The sequence below is a fragment of the Microtus ochrogaster genome, chromosome 7 (assembly GCF_000317375.1).
Source record: "Microtus ochrogaster isolate Prairie Vole_2 chromosome 7, MicOch1.0, whole genome shotgun sequence".
NCBI lineage: Eukaryota > Metazoa > Chordata > Mammalia > Rodentia > Cricetidae > Microtus > Microtus ochrogaster.
This window is the reverse complement of record NC_022014.1, coordinates 43546757-43560791: the sequence shown is the minus strand read 5'-3', so window position 1 is coordinate 43560791 and position 14035 is coordinate 43546757. Positions and strand designations below refer to the sequence as shown.

General features: G+C 46.7%; 1 protein-coding gene across 2 annotated transcripts in view; it reads right to left on the bottom strand.

Moving 5' to 3' along the window:
• Slc36a2 (solute carrier family 36 member 2) overlaps nt 1-14035 on the bottom strand; it is a 25618-nt gene that overhangs the window by 7225 nt on the left and 4358 nt on the right. For both annotated transcript variants that reach the window (XM_005350049.3, XM_013347096.1), the window contains exons 3-7: nt 13560-13648; nt 12136-12231; nt 7245-7329; nt 2629-2847; nt 1008-1106 (exon numbers count right to left, since the gene is read on the bottom strand). In XM_005350049.3, coding sequence (XP_005350106.1) covers nt 1008-1106; nt 2629-2847; nt 7245-7329; nt 12136-12231; nt 13560-13648 — 588 coding nt within the window. The remainder of the gene's footprint in view (nt 1-1007; nt 1107-2628; nt 2848-7244; nt 7330-12135; nt 12232-13559; nt 13649-14035) is intronic.

Sequence of the window (14035 nt, the reverse complement as noted above, 5' to 3'; positions counted from 1 at the left end):
GGTGTCAGCCCTCATCCTGGTGTCAGCCCTCATCCTGGTGTCAGCCCTCATCTGGGTGTCATCAGCTCTCTCACCCGTGAGCACATGCCTCCCTTTCTGAAGGCTGTCTCTCCTCTGCTCCTCGCTTTGCCATGCAGATGCTCTTTAGTTAGAGAAGCCCCATTTCTCAGTTTGCTTTTGTTCTCTATGCCTCTGGAGTCCTATCCAGAGAAATCATTCCCTGGACCTACCGCTGTGTCTAACCATCCTGCACATCATTCTCTCCTAGAAGTTTGAGGGTTTCAAGTCTTCCATTACATTTATTTCTTATTTGTTTGTTTCATATGTGTGCAGAGATCAGAGGACAATCTGGTGGGCTCACAGAAAGCTGGGCATGGTGGCATACGTCTGTAATCCTGGCACTCCTAAGGTGAGATGGGAGGCAGAGCAGGAGAACTGGCAGAAAGCTCACAGGCCAGCTAGCCTGGAGGTCTGAGCGCAGCCAAAGCAGTAAGAGAGACACCTCAAAAGGTGAAGGGAGAACTGAGTCCTGACTCCACAAAGTAGGTTTCTTCTGACAGGGTTCTTAAGACAGGGTTTCTCTGTAGCTTAGAAGCCTGTTCTGGAACTCGCTCTGTAGACCAGACTGACCTCAAACTCGTAGAGATCCTCCTAGCCACTTGAGTTCTGGGATTAAAGGCATGCACCACCACTATTTGGTTATTTTTTGTTGTTGTTTTTTGACTAGTCTTGATTTTAAAAAGATTAGGAAACTCATATTGCTCGGAAGATAAGCACTGGATAGAGACATTGACAAACATAATCTGCTGATTGCTTCTCTGCCATAGCTTACTTTTTATCTGCTGGTGGTAACTGATCCAGATGAGACCAGAGGTTGCTTTATCCCACGTGTAATTCCCACAGGCCTAACCCAATGGCCAAGAGCACATGGAAAGCCAGAGCTCTTAGCTCCGTCCCAGAAACTGGTTCACAGGTCCAGGGAAAGGCCACCTTCATCCCAACCTTACCACGCCGATGCTTTCAAACGAGAAAATGGCTGTTCCAAAGAAGAGAGGGTAGGTCTTCCAGCTTGCTACCAGTGGCAACTGGCTAGGGTCTGGGATTCCCTACAGAAGAGAGAAATACAAGATTGTCACTCCATGCGCACACTTGAGCTCCTCCAAGCAAGAAGGACTCTGAGAGGAGAGCTGGATTTGAGAACACTGAATATCAAAAAGTTCAGCAAACCTATAGAATGAGGTAAACATGATAAATATTGACTTTAATATTGCACATTACCAACGAGTCAGAGGGCAGGAGCATGCAGGTATTGTTAAAAAATGGAAGATCTGTGTCTTGTGAAGGGAGCGGGTTTACCAGAAGTCTCTAAATGATGAAGGAGGGTCATCTGTCTATTTGTTATTTTCATTGGTTAATAAAGAAACTGCCTTGGCTTTTTGATAGGGCAGGATTTAGATAGGTGGAGTAGACAGAACAGAATTCTGGGAAAAAGAAAGCTGAGTCAAGCAGACACTATAGCTCTCCTCTCCAAGATGGACACAGGTTAAGAGTCTTCCTGGTAAGCCACCACCTCATGGTGCTACACAGATTAATAGAAATGGGTTAATCAAGATGTGAGAGTTAGCCAATAAGAGGCTAGAGCTAACGGGCCAAGCAGTGTTTAAAAGAATACAATTTGTGTGTTGTTATTTTGGGTCTAAAGCTAGTCGTGCGGGAGCTGGGCGGGAACGCAGCCCTCTGCTCCTACAACATATAAAAGCATACTGTATGTATCACAGATTAGTGACATCCAACAGCACCCAAGAACCTCTACGAGTGGAGAGTGAGTATGAGTTTTAGAAGTTATTGTAATGTAGTTATAGAGTATCCTAGGGAGCCCAACATAGTTAGTTGAATGTGCATATCTGCTTTTCCCTTCCTGAGCTGTAGGAAAGGGAAGAACAGAACGGGTGGAGTAGACACTCTACTCAGCCCGTGGTCCAGAGCGTTAAAAGAAACACAGGATTGTTTTTAATGATGGAAGATTCCTGGAATAGCCCCAACATAAAGAAGCAGCAGCATATGTGTGTACAGGAGTGCATGCACATGTGTGAGCGCATGTGGAGGCCAAAGGTCAATGTTAAGGGTCTTCATTGGTCCTTCTCCACTCTAATTTTTGACTCAGGGTCTCTCATTAAACCTAGAGCCCATCAATTTGGCTAGACTGGTTGTCAGGCAGCTTCGGAATCCTCCTGTTTGCTGCTCTGCTTACTCTAACTCCCCCACTCAGTGTTGGAATCACAAGCATGTTCTACAGCACCCTGGCTCTTACACAATAGGTTCTGGGGTCTCAACTCAGGTCTTTATGCTTGTGGGGCAAATGGTTTCCTAGTGGAGCTGTCTCCACAAGCCTGAAAACATAGCTTTTTAAAAATCTGGACTTGATATTTAAAACAGTCATTTGGTGACACAGAAGGAATGAGGCAGCTAAAAAAAAAAGATGAGCTGGAACAAAGAGGGAACATTACAGCAAGATGGGTCCTAGGCTGAAGGGTGAGGAGCATACCCATCCTAGGACTTGGGACCTGATGCCTCATGTGGATACCAATGCCCTGTCTCCTGGGGAGTCAGTGGATGCTATGCACCAACCTGGATGATGTACTGGGCAATGATGACCAGGCTGACAAACATGCTGATGTTGGCCAACATGGAGAAGATGGTAAGGATACGGAGGTTCCGAATGAAGACCAGAAGCCCCAGAATGGGCAGGAAGGCAAGCATATAGAGTCGTGAATCCATGGTGGGTGTCAGATCTATGGTCTCGTTGTAGTGGCAGCTGATGGTTGTTCCATTAACAGCTTCTACTACCTAAGGAAGAAACGGGAAAGCAAGAGAAAGAAAACATTTGAGCACGTGGTAGACTAGGTGCTTTTCCCAGAATCAGACTCTTATAAAGAATCAGAGGATCGCGAGCAAGTACAGGGCACTGACAACTCCCTTTAGGTTTTAATTAAAAACATTTACATTTATTTATGTGTTTGTGTGTGCATGAGTACTTGCCATGGTGCACACACGGAAGTCAGAGGACACCTTAGAGGAATCGGTTCTCTCCTTTCACTATAGGGGACCTGGGCTCGACCTCAGGTCATCAGGCTTGGCAGTAAATGCCGTCTCTACAGATCATGAAATGTCTTATTCCAAATCCTCTTCACCAGACTACCTTAAAGGAGGCTACCCAAACAGTGAGTTTAATGACAGAGAACTTCCTTTATTGTGAGGTCTGGTGCTTGGTTCCCTGGCGTCCTTTCTCCTGGTATTGAACTCTCTTTGCTGTGGAATGCAGCCTTGGGAAAACTGTAGATTAGAGCTGGAGGGCTGGCCTGTGAGTCAGGCTCTGAGCTCAGAAATACAGATGGAAATCTCAAGCCAAGTGACACAAAGACCGACTAGGAAAGGTGAGAGCAAACCCTGTCCGTGGGTCCCAAGGGTGACTCTCTCATTCTGGTGTCTGTAACGCCCCGCACCCCAGCCCCAGGCCATGCTCTGGCTTCTGGTCTTTTCTGAGACCCACCTTTTAGCTTTTTCTTCCATTTTGTAAGGCAGCTTAGATCATTTCAGTACGCTTATTTTTTTTTCTCTAAAAATTTCCCAGAGTCTCATAACCCCTAAATCCCATCAGCTACTGCTCTTAACTGGCCAAAAGAATTAGTCTCTCTCTCTCTCTCTCTCTCTCTCTCTCTCTCTCTCTCTCTCTCTCCCCTCTTTCTTTAAAAAATGTTAGATGTGTTTATTATTTTATGTGTATGAGTGTTTTGCCTATGTGTATGTTTCTGTATCATGTGCATGTCTGGTACCTGCTGAGGTCAGAAGAGGGCTCTCTCTCTCTCTCTCCCCTCTTTCTTTAAAAAATGTTAGATGTGTTTATTATTTTATGTGTATGAGTGTTTTGCCTATGTGTATGTTTCTGTATCATGTGCATGTCTGGTACCTGCTGAGGTCAGAAGAGGGGGTCAGATCCCTGGAACTGGAGTTAACAGACGTGAGCTGTCATGTGGGCGGTGGGAATGGAACCCAGGTCCTCTGCAGGACCAGTGAGCCATGTCTCCACCCCAGATGTTCTTTCTTGACTGAATTAGTACTAGCATTTTTAATATCAGAGCTCATTTTCTTTTCTTTTGCATGGATTGGACCACTTACAGAAGAACATGGCATCCTTGGACCATACTTAGTGAAAGCCATTAACACCCTCAAACATGGTGTAAGGAAGACTCTAATGCTTGTTAGTTTTAATTATCAACTTGCTATAATCTAGAATGACCCGAGAAGAATCTCAGTAAAGATATGTCTAGATCAAGTCGGCTGATGGGCATGTCCATGGGGGGATTATCTGGGTTGTTAACTGATGTGGGAAGACCCAGCCCACTGTGGGCAGTACCATTCCCTAGAACTGTGTAGTCACAGAGAAAGTGAGCTAAGTCGTAAGCATGCAGCATTCATTTCTGTCTGCTCTTGACTGTGGATGTGATGTGACTAACTGCTTTGGGCTTCTGCTATCCTGATTGCCCTACAATGATGGACTGTAGCTTGAAGGTGTGAGCTAAAATACACTCATTCTCCTTTGTTTCTTTTTGTTGAGGTATCTTATCACAACAACAAAAATGGAACTAAAACAATCTCCTAACACACAGTATACATGTCCCTACAAGGTCAGGGTGAATGATTGGTCAACCCTACATTTAAAATCAGCATAACTCTAATACAAGCAATACCATTGTTCAGACAATAAGATTTATGGCAGAACAATTGGAATCTAGAATCATGCAAGAAGAAAGTATAAAGCTGTTCCTGACATCAGCACTGGTGGAGAAGCATGCAGTCCTCTCCAATATATTTGTCTATGCATTTTCTACTCAACATCACAAGTTACACAATGAAGATGCATTTTATTTTGTAAGATGGCAATCACTGTATCCATTCTTATCTTGAAACCTTATTTTAACTTAAGCACACATTGTGGATACATAAATATGAGTTGTTTTCTCTTGAATTCTCTACTTCGTGTGTGTGTTTGTGTGTGTGTGTGTGTGTGTGTGTATGTTGCTGGGCTGAAACCCTGGGGCTCATGCATGTAGAGCAAGCACTATGCCATTGAGTTGCTTAGCTTGCTTGCTTTTTTTTTTTTTTTTTTTTTTGGTGAGGCAAGATCTCACCATATAGCTCAGATTGGCCTCAAACTTACTATGTGGATAAGGATGACCTTGAACTTCTGATCCTCTTGCCTCCATGTTCCCCATTTGTGAGGTGCTGGAGACTGAACCCAGAGACTTGGGAATGTTAGGCAATCAGTTGGCCAACTGAGCTACATCCCAGCTCTCCGACCTTTGCCTTTTTGTTTGTTTGTTTGTTTGTTTAATGATTCCTTCCTACAGTAGAAAACATCCCCAGATGATTAGTGTGGTAGTTTAAATGTAACTGCCCCTTAAGCTCATAGAGAGTGGTACTATTAGAGCTGTGGCCTTGTTGGAGGAAGTGTGTCACCGTGGGGGCGGGCTTTGAGGTATCCTATGCTCAAGCTACATCTAGCTCAGTTTAACTTCCTGTTGCCTGTGGATCAAGATGTAAGACTCTCAGCTCTTTCTCCAGCACCATGTCTGCCTGCACAGCTCCATATCCTGCTATGATGATAATGGACTAAACCTCTGAATTTTAAGCCACCCCAATTAAACATTTTCCTTTATAAGAGTTGCCATGGTTGGACATGGATGTTTCAGTGGTTAGGAGCACTGTCTGCTCTTCCAGAGGACCTGAGTTCAATTCCCAGTACCCACATGGTGGCTCACAACCATCTGTAATGAGATCTGATGTCCTCTTCTGGCCTTCAGGCATAAGTACATTTAAAAAAAAAGAGTTGCCATGGTCATGGTGTCTCTTCACAGCAATAGAAGCCCTAACTAAGAAAATTAGCCAGGTACTCAGAAACCTCCATAAAAGGTCTTTGTCCAGTGGTCAGGACTTTTCCTCAATGCAACCACCATTGTCTTCCATGACCAGTAGAATTGCTTCTCTAAGGACAGTCCATGTTTTCCTGCCTGGAAGGTTTTTCAAGGTCTATCTCCCTAGCTTGGATGCTACCACTCTGCAAGGCTGCCCAAGCATGCCCAGCTCACATATGGCTTCTAGAGGAAGCCTTCTGTGATGCCAGGGGCTACACAATGATGCTACTAGACCACAGTGCGCATTCCCGACACCTGAGCTGCCTCCTGGATGTCACAAGGAAATTTACCCACTGTGTTTTAGAACCACCCACTTAGCTTGCAACCCGCTCAAGACAGTGCATGTGCTCGCCCTAATAGGCAGCAGATAAAAATGCAGACCATGAGCAACAGATCAAAAATAGAGGTTTGCCAGATAGCAGCTTGCTTTCTGAAGAGCCTCTACACAGTGAGTTTGAGGCTAGCTTGGGCTACATGAGAGTCTACCTCAAACAATAAAATAAAGATAATATAAACAATAATATCCTTGGCCCGGAGAGATGGCTTAGCTAGTAGAGTGCTTTCTGGCCACACATGAAGTTCTGGATTTGATTTCAAGCATTGCATAAACCAGGTATTCTGGAAGACACCTGAAATCCCAACACTTGGTGAGTAGGAGCAGAGGGTCAGGGATTCAAGGTCATTTCTTGTTATATAAGTTTGAGGTCAGCCTGGGCTATATGAGACCCTATCTGAGAGAGAGAGAGAGAGAGAGAGAGAGAGAGAGAGAGAGAGAGAGAGAGAGAATAAAATAAACAGTGGGAATATTCAGCAGCAGAATTCAGATCATGTTATGATCATTCTTAGTGATAAACTACTTCAAGCTATTTGAAATATGAGAACCTGGCAAAATGTGAATCAATTATGAGAGCCAGCTTTTCATTGTTATAAATAAATATTATAACATATAATATTATAATACAATAAAACACCTGAGATAATAAACTTTTTAAGAGAAAAAGTATGGGCTCCAAAGATGGCCTGGACATACATGCATACACACACACACACACACACACACACACACACACACACACACACACACACACGGTAATGCAGAAATCTGTAGCTTTATGGAGGGTGGGGGAGGCTAAGCTACCCCATAGCATGGCTTTCCCTTCCCGTGTTGTACTAATGAACTTTTGAGGACTCAGATGAAGCAATGTAGGTGAACAACTGGTAAAGAAGCTTCCTTCTGTCTCTTCCCTTTCCCATCCACCTTGTCTAAAGTACCTGTTTTAAATTGTCCGCCAGAAACACGATGTACACACAACAGAAGCCCAGTTGGGTGACAATGAGGAAGAAGATCACGATGTACCTGGTGGAAGGAGGAGGGGAGAGACTTGTTATAAAAGACATTGACTTTTCTGTTCCATTTCTTGCCATTCTGCCCTCTGTCCCCAAGGGCTGGTGGCCTTGTACCAGCCCCTTGCATTTTTCTGCCACTCTCAAGAGGGCAGGAAGGAGTGAGGTGACAGCGGTTCTTTGTAAGCAGCTGTTGTGTGGAGGCCCACAGACTCGAGTCCTGTTCCACCTTGACTGGAGGTCAGAGAATGTGAGCTTATTTTTGCTCTTTCAAAGTTGTTGACAACAGGTGTGGCAACAAACAAGAGATCCTGACCTAGGGTGTGGTTGATTACTATTCTGAGTACAGAGGTGAATCCACTCCACCTTGCTATTCTTGCTCCTTCAAAGGAGATTAGCAGGACGCTCCAGGGAGTAGCTGCCTGCAGGACACTTGGTCTATTTCTTATATTAAGTTAATGAAGACTGTTGCCTCCCCCCACCCTTTTTGGAGAGGAGTATATGAGCATGTGGAAAATAACCGTGGGCAGGTTCAGTATTTACTGAGTGTCCCGCCTGGTGTTGTTCTGTGTTTCTGTCTTTTATTTCTCTCATATCTCTGTCCCCTCTGCTTAATAATTCTAATCCTCACGCTCCTACCCTGGAACATGCTCATTTCATCAAGGCTGGACCCTGATACTGTTGAACACTCACAGCCTGCTGTGGTCAAGTTCCCAGGATGGAACCCTGTGCCCCACCCGACTCCATGGCATTCTTCATCCCTGCTTCTCACTATAACTGATAACAAACACACAGCGTTTATCAGCTGCCCAGAACACACAGAGTGTTTTTCCTAACAGGTGTCAGACACTTCATTAGGTATTGAAGATACACAGACAACCCGGGGCCTCTTGTTCTGGTAGTTTATAGTTGAATGGTTTGTAAGAAGGGCAGAAATTAGCATTATGAGGGCTGAAGAAATGATGCGATTTCTCACTTGCTCACAAGCCTGAGGACCTGCATTCAGATCTCTAGCACCTACGTAAAAGTCAGGCGTGGTGGGGCACACTTGTAACCATAGGACTGGGATGGTGGAGACGGAAATGTTCCTGGAGCTTGCTGCTTGGCCAATGTAACCAAATCAGTGAGTTCTAGGTTCAATGAGAGACCCTGCATATGTGTGTGTATGTGTGTATGTATGTATATTTATATACATATATATGCATAAAGAGGATGAGAAAGACACCAGATATTGACCTGTGGCCTCCACATGCACAAGCATATACACATACATGTTCATGAACATTCACACCACAGACATGTGCATGCACACATAAACATGCACTCACACACATGCACAGAAAGAAATTAACATTATACTGGTGGGCTACCATGCCGGTCTGGCTTTTATATGGCAAGCTCTCTATCCACTGAGCCATCTCTCCAGTCCTTGGCCCAGTCTTATGAAGCCAGACAGTCAAGCCCCAAGCAATGGTACACACCAGGTTCAAAATGTGGATGCACTGTTGAAAGTACCACCTGACCCTCTGCAGGTACACTGGAGGTCTTGTGTTAACTTGACACAAGCTAGAGTCACCAAGGAAGGAGCCTCAGTTGAGGAAATGCCTTGAAGAGACCCAGCTGCAGGCATTTTCTCATTTAGTGATCAATGTGGGAGGCCCCAGCCCATTGTGGGTGGTGTCATCCCTGGGCAGGTGGTCCTGGGTTCTACAAGATGGTAGACTGAGCAAGACAGGGGAAGCAAGCCAATACGCAGCATCCTCCATGGCCTCTGCATCAGCTTCTGCCTCTAAGATCCTGCCCTGTTGAGTTCTTGTCTTGATTTCCTTCAGTGCTGAATAGCAATGCCCAAGTGTAAGCCAAATAAACCCTCTCCTCCCTAACTTGCTTTCTGGTTATGGTGTTTTGTCCCAGCAATAGAAACACCAACTAAGACAAATTGGTACCAGTATCATGTGGTATTGCTTTGACAGACATGGCCATCTTTGGGGAGGATTGTGGAAGGAATTTGGAACTTTGGGCTAGAAGAGCCATTGAGTATTGAGACCTCAGAGGGATGTTCTGTGGGAACTTGGAAAGATAAGAATATTGAGTGAAGTGCAGACGATGGAGGCCTGGCTCGCAAAGTTTCAGAGGAAAGCTTAAAGACTCTATCAGGGCCATTTGCTATTTGGAATTAAGATCCTGTGGTTCTGGTTAGCTGGGGCTGAAGAATCAGCTGTGTTTAATAAGATCCCAGAACTACTGAGGTGAAACCTTGATGTCGCTGGGACAATTGATGCTGGTCAGCAGGAGCTAAGAAATTAGCAGTGATTAAGAGGAGACCGGTACCCCTGGTGAAATCTTCTGCAAGTGTTTCCAGAGAGCACAGAGAAGCTGTGTTCTGGAGGCAGCCAAGGCTGTACCTTGTGATGGCAGCCGGACTTGGTAATGTGGAAGACTTGCAAAGAAGCTGAGGCTTGGCACCATGAGGAGAGCCTATGAGAGGCTGTTGGTGAAAGTACAGCCCGGCTGAAGCAGAAGACCCCCTCGTTTTTGAGATGCCAGTACCATGGGATGACCGCCAAGAACAGCAGTAACCATGGAGTGAGACCAGCCGGAGCCCAGCAATGTTGCAGCAGTGGAAACCCCACGACAGCATTTGGCAGCTATCGTGTGGATAACTCTGTATCAAGTGCTCAGATTGTGGCCATGGGACATGCTGAAGTCTACAAAGGCTGATTCATCAGTTTCATTATTGGTAAGGAAGTGATACAAGGCCATATTAGGTGTCGAGAATGGGCCCCCACCAGTGAGTCTGCAAATAGAAGAGGAGCAACTGGTTGGTGCTGAGCAAACAGACGGCAGATGGGGTGAAATAGGCCCAGAGGCAGAAGCAGAGGCGTGAACTTAAATTCGGGCAGCACGGACAGATGTGCTGACACGCGAGTCATCCCTGAGAGCTAACAGCTGGGCCTTAGGGAGGAGCTGCTCAGCGCAACCAAGTGTCCTAAAATCTGGGTCTTTCTGTTCTTTTCGTTTTCCATTCTTTCCTCAAGACTTCTTTTCTCCCTGGCCTCGTGACTGCTGGCTTTAGTTCTGTAAGACTGGCATTTCTACCCAGTGCAGTCTCCCCTCAAATGTCACCGCAGACCCAGGTTGTCCGAAACAGAAGTGGGTAGAAGTTTGAGCTGTCCTGTCTCTTTCCTGTTTTTGATTCATCCATATGTGCACGCGTGAATATGCATGCACATGTGTGTACATGCATGTGTCACATGTGCGGCCCATGTGTGTGCATGGGTGTGGAGACAGAATCATTCTCTGATGCTCTCCCACCTAATTCATTGAGTTAGGGTCGCTCAATCAAACCTAGAGCTCCCTGATAGTCCTGCTAGCCAGTCTGCTCTTGGGAATTCCGCCTCCTCTTTCTGAGGCTGGAACTATAGGTGGCCCACCACCACACCCGCATGCACGTGGGTTCTGGAGATCTGAACTCTGGTCCTCACGCTTGTACAACAAATGCTTTGGCTGATGAGCCACGCCCCCAGTCCCAACTCTTCCCTTGGCTTTCAGCTACCCTCTTGCTGAGACACCTTTCTTCATTTCCCGTTGTCACCATCAGAGTGGACATCATCTGCTCTGAAACCTCTTCAGGGCTCGGAAAGCCTGCCCTTGGCTCCCTTATCATCTCCTCTCACAGAAGATCGATGACCCTTTCACAAATGTACATTAAAAAATGCTTTAAAATGAAAAGCTCTCTTGGCTTTCTGCTTTCTTAAGAAAGGGGCTGACAAGGTGGCTCCATGGTTAAGAGCATAGACTGCTTTTGCAGAGGACCAGAGTTTGGCTCCCAGCCCCTGCATCATAACCACCTGTAACTGTAGCTCCAGGGGAATCCAATGTTTCTGGCCTTTTGGGGCATTTGCACTCATATGCCATACCCCACCCATATATAATTAAAAGTAATACAAATAAATGTTGTTTTTTTAAAAAAAAATAACAAAATCTTAGAGAGGGTCTAGAACACACAATGTGGGCCAGTGAGATGGTTCAGTAAACAATGATGCTCACCGCCAGACCCAATGACCTGAGTTTGATTCTTGGGACCCACGTGGTAGGAGGAGAGAACTGACTCCTGGGCTGTCTTCTGGCCTTGACATAAACTCCTCCCCCCCAAACGATTAACCACATATTAAATCAATAAAAATAAACTAAACGATGTGACTGGGCACCTTCCTCAGTTTCCACACCCTGACTCTGCCTTCATGCCACCTGGACTTTCTGTAGCGTGAACCTGTCACATCCCCGTGTGGCCTGCACCCCAGCTCGGCCCCCTTCCCAGAAGGCCCTTCAGGCCTGGCCTTCTCTGCCCTAAGTAACTCCTCAGCCTTCAAGGCTATGCCGTGCAGCGTCCATCTCAGCGTTCCAGTGAAGCCACCCTGGCCCCAACACACCCCTCTTCCCCCGGTCCCCGGTAACCCTCTACCCGTTTGGTAGTAGCTAGAACCTCTTTCATGTGTGTCCCATGTGGATTGCATAATCAAGCCATAGACGGCTGCCCTTCCCAGTGGACCATGGGTAATGAAAGAGCAAAGCCTTGCTGCCTGTTTCCTTCCCTGTGCTGTCTACAGTGATAAGGGGGGTTTCCTAAGAACGTATGGTAAATGAACACCTATCACAAGAGTTACACGAGAACTGGAAAACTGATGTTGGCAGTGACCCTCCTCCCTGCGGAGAGTCTGACTTTGGAGCCACCTTGGCAGGGAAGAAGAAATTCCCTGGCAGTATGTTTTCTCCTTCCACATCCTAACCCATTGTAAACAAAGGGAGAACAAGGTACCTCCCCCAGTGGGCGTGGTTTTGCAGCCAGGCATTGGGACTAGCTTCCAGTCCATGCATCACTGTGTCCCCATAGTCCATGAAGGGCTTGTTGAGTCTGTAGGACAAAGCACATACATTGTAAGAGACAAAGGAATCTAAGATTATGACTTTGGGGAGATGAGAAGCCAAACTGGGCAGATGCCATATAACATGAGGACCTGAGTTCAAATCCCAGAAACCACATAAAAGCCAGGTCTGTAATTTCTGCAGAATGAAAGGCAGGAACAGGAGGATCCTTGACTCCCTGGTGTTGTGTTGGCTGTGTAGCCTGGAATAGGCAGCAGCAGACAAGAGACCTTTTTTTTTTTTTCAAACAAGGTGGAAGGCCAGGACTCACAGCTAGACTGTCCTCTGACCTCCCCTGTGTGCTGGGTCACTTGTACACATGCATGCATGCACGCATACATTTCCCGCCATGCTCTACACTGCTCCAGGGATTGACCTAACTGGGATGATGGGGGAAAAGGACAGAGCCATGTTCAGAAAAGTCGGGATCCAGTGGGCTGTGCTTACTCGGATGTGTGGCATCAGCCACAGCAGCCCAGAAACCCAAAGCATGTATCGTAGGCAACTGAGGAGCCAGGCTTCGCTTGCACAGCTGTACAGGAGGCAGGTTTCCCTACTCTGGGTAGGCGGTCCCTGTAGGGGAGCAGCCTCAGGCTGCAGTCATCCCTGAACCCAGAAGAGGAAGCTGTGCTTGGCAGTTGCTACACACACTGTCAACAGGCCCATTTGGAGCGGAGGAAGGTTTTGCTATCTCTTTGAGCCTCACCTTGGGAAGGCTTTGGGGACATTGGGGAACTCGACATGGCTGTCCTCATGTTGAAATGACACATCCAGTCAGGGCTTCCTCCACTCCTTTACACACCTACTCAAGGATGCCTCCACCGCCCACAGCTTACAGGTTAAAAAAAAGAGTCCAGAGATCCAGACCAAAGCCTCACGGATAAAAGGTAGAGAGAACATTGAGCCAACACAGCAGGTTCTCATGGACGCTGGGAGGTCTGGTTGTAATGTCACTGTGCCTTGTTCTCCCCTGTAAACTGAGGAGCTGTCACACAACATGAGTAACAACACAGCCTGGCGTGGGTAGAGTGGTGCCTAAACCCATGGCCCTCACTGAACTGGGTTCTACTCTTAGAGGCGGGAGCAGGCAAGGGTTATTTATACCCACTCTACAGGTGGGCTGATCAGACAAGCTAAAAAAAAAAAAAGCCAGATTGAGGTCACCTAAGCAGCCATGTGTCCTGACCTCCCCTGAAGTCTCCCCAACCCTGAAGCTCTTTTTCTTGGCAATCATGGGGACCATGGAGAAGGAAGCTCTTCTAATGTAAGATATTTGGGGGAATGTCCCCGAGAACCCACACATGGGACATTACTCACCTGTGACAGAAGCGCTGGGCACACCTGACCAGGATGTGCATACAGTGGCAGGCGATGAGGCCCATCACCAGCAGACTGAGCGGGCCCATCTGCAGGCAGGGCAGACATGAGCGAGGCCGGAGAGAAGACAACTTAGTAGTGCAAATACTGCTGAGGACTCAAGAGCCTCTCTCTCTCTCTCTCTCTCTCTCTCTCTCTCTCTCTGTCTGTCTGTCTGTCTGTCTCTCTCTCTGTCTCTCTGTCTCTCTCTGTCTCTCTGTCTCTGTCTCTCTCTGTCTCTCTCTGTCTCTTTCTCTCTCTCTGTCTCTCTGTCTCTCTCTCTGTCTCTGTCTCTCTCTCTCTGTCTCTGTCTCTCTCTGTCTCTGTCTCTCTCTGTCTCTGTCTCTCTCTGTCTCTCTGTCTGTCTGTCTGTCTCTCTCTCTGTCTCTGTCTCGCTCTGTCTCTCTGTCTCTGTCTCTCTCTCTGTCTCTCTGTCT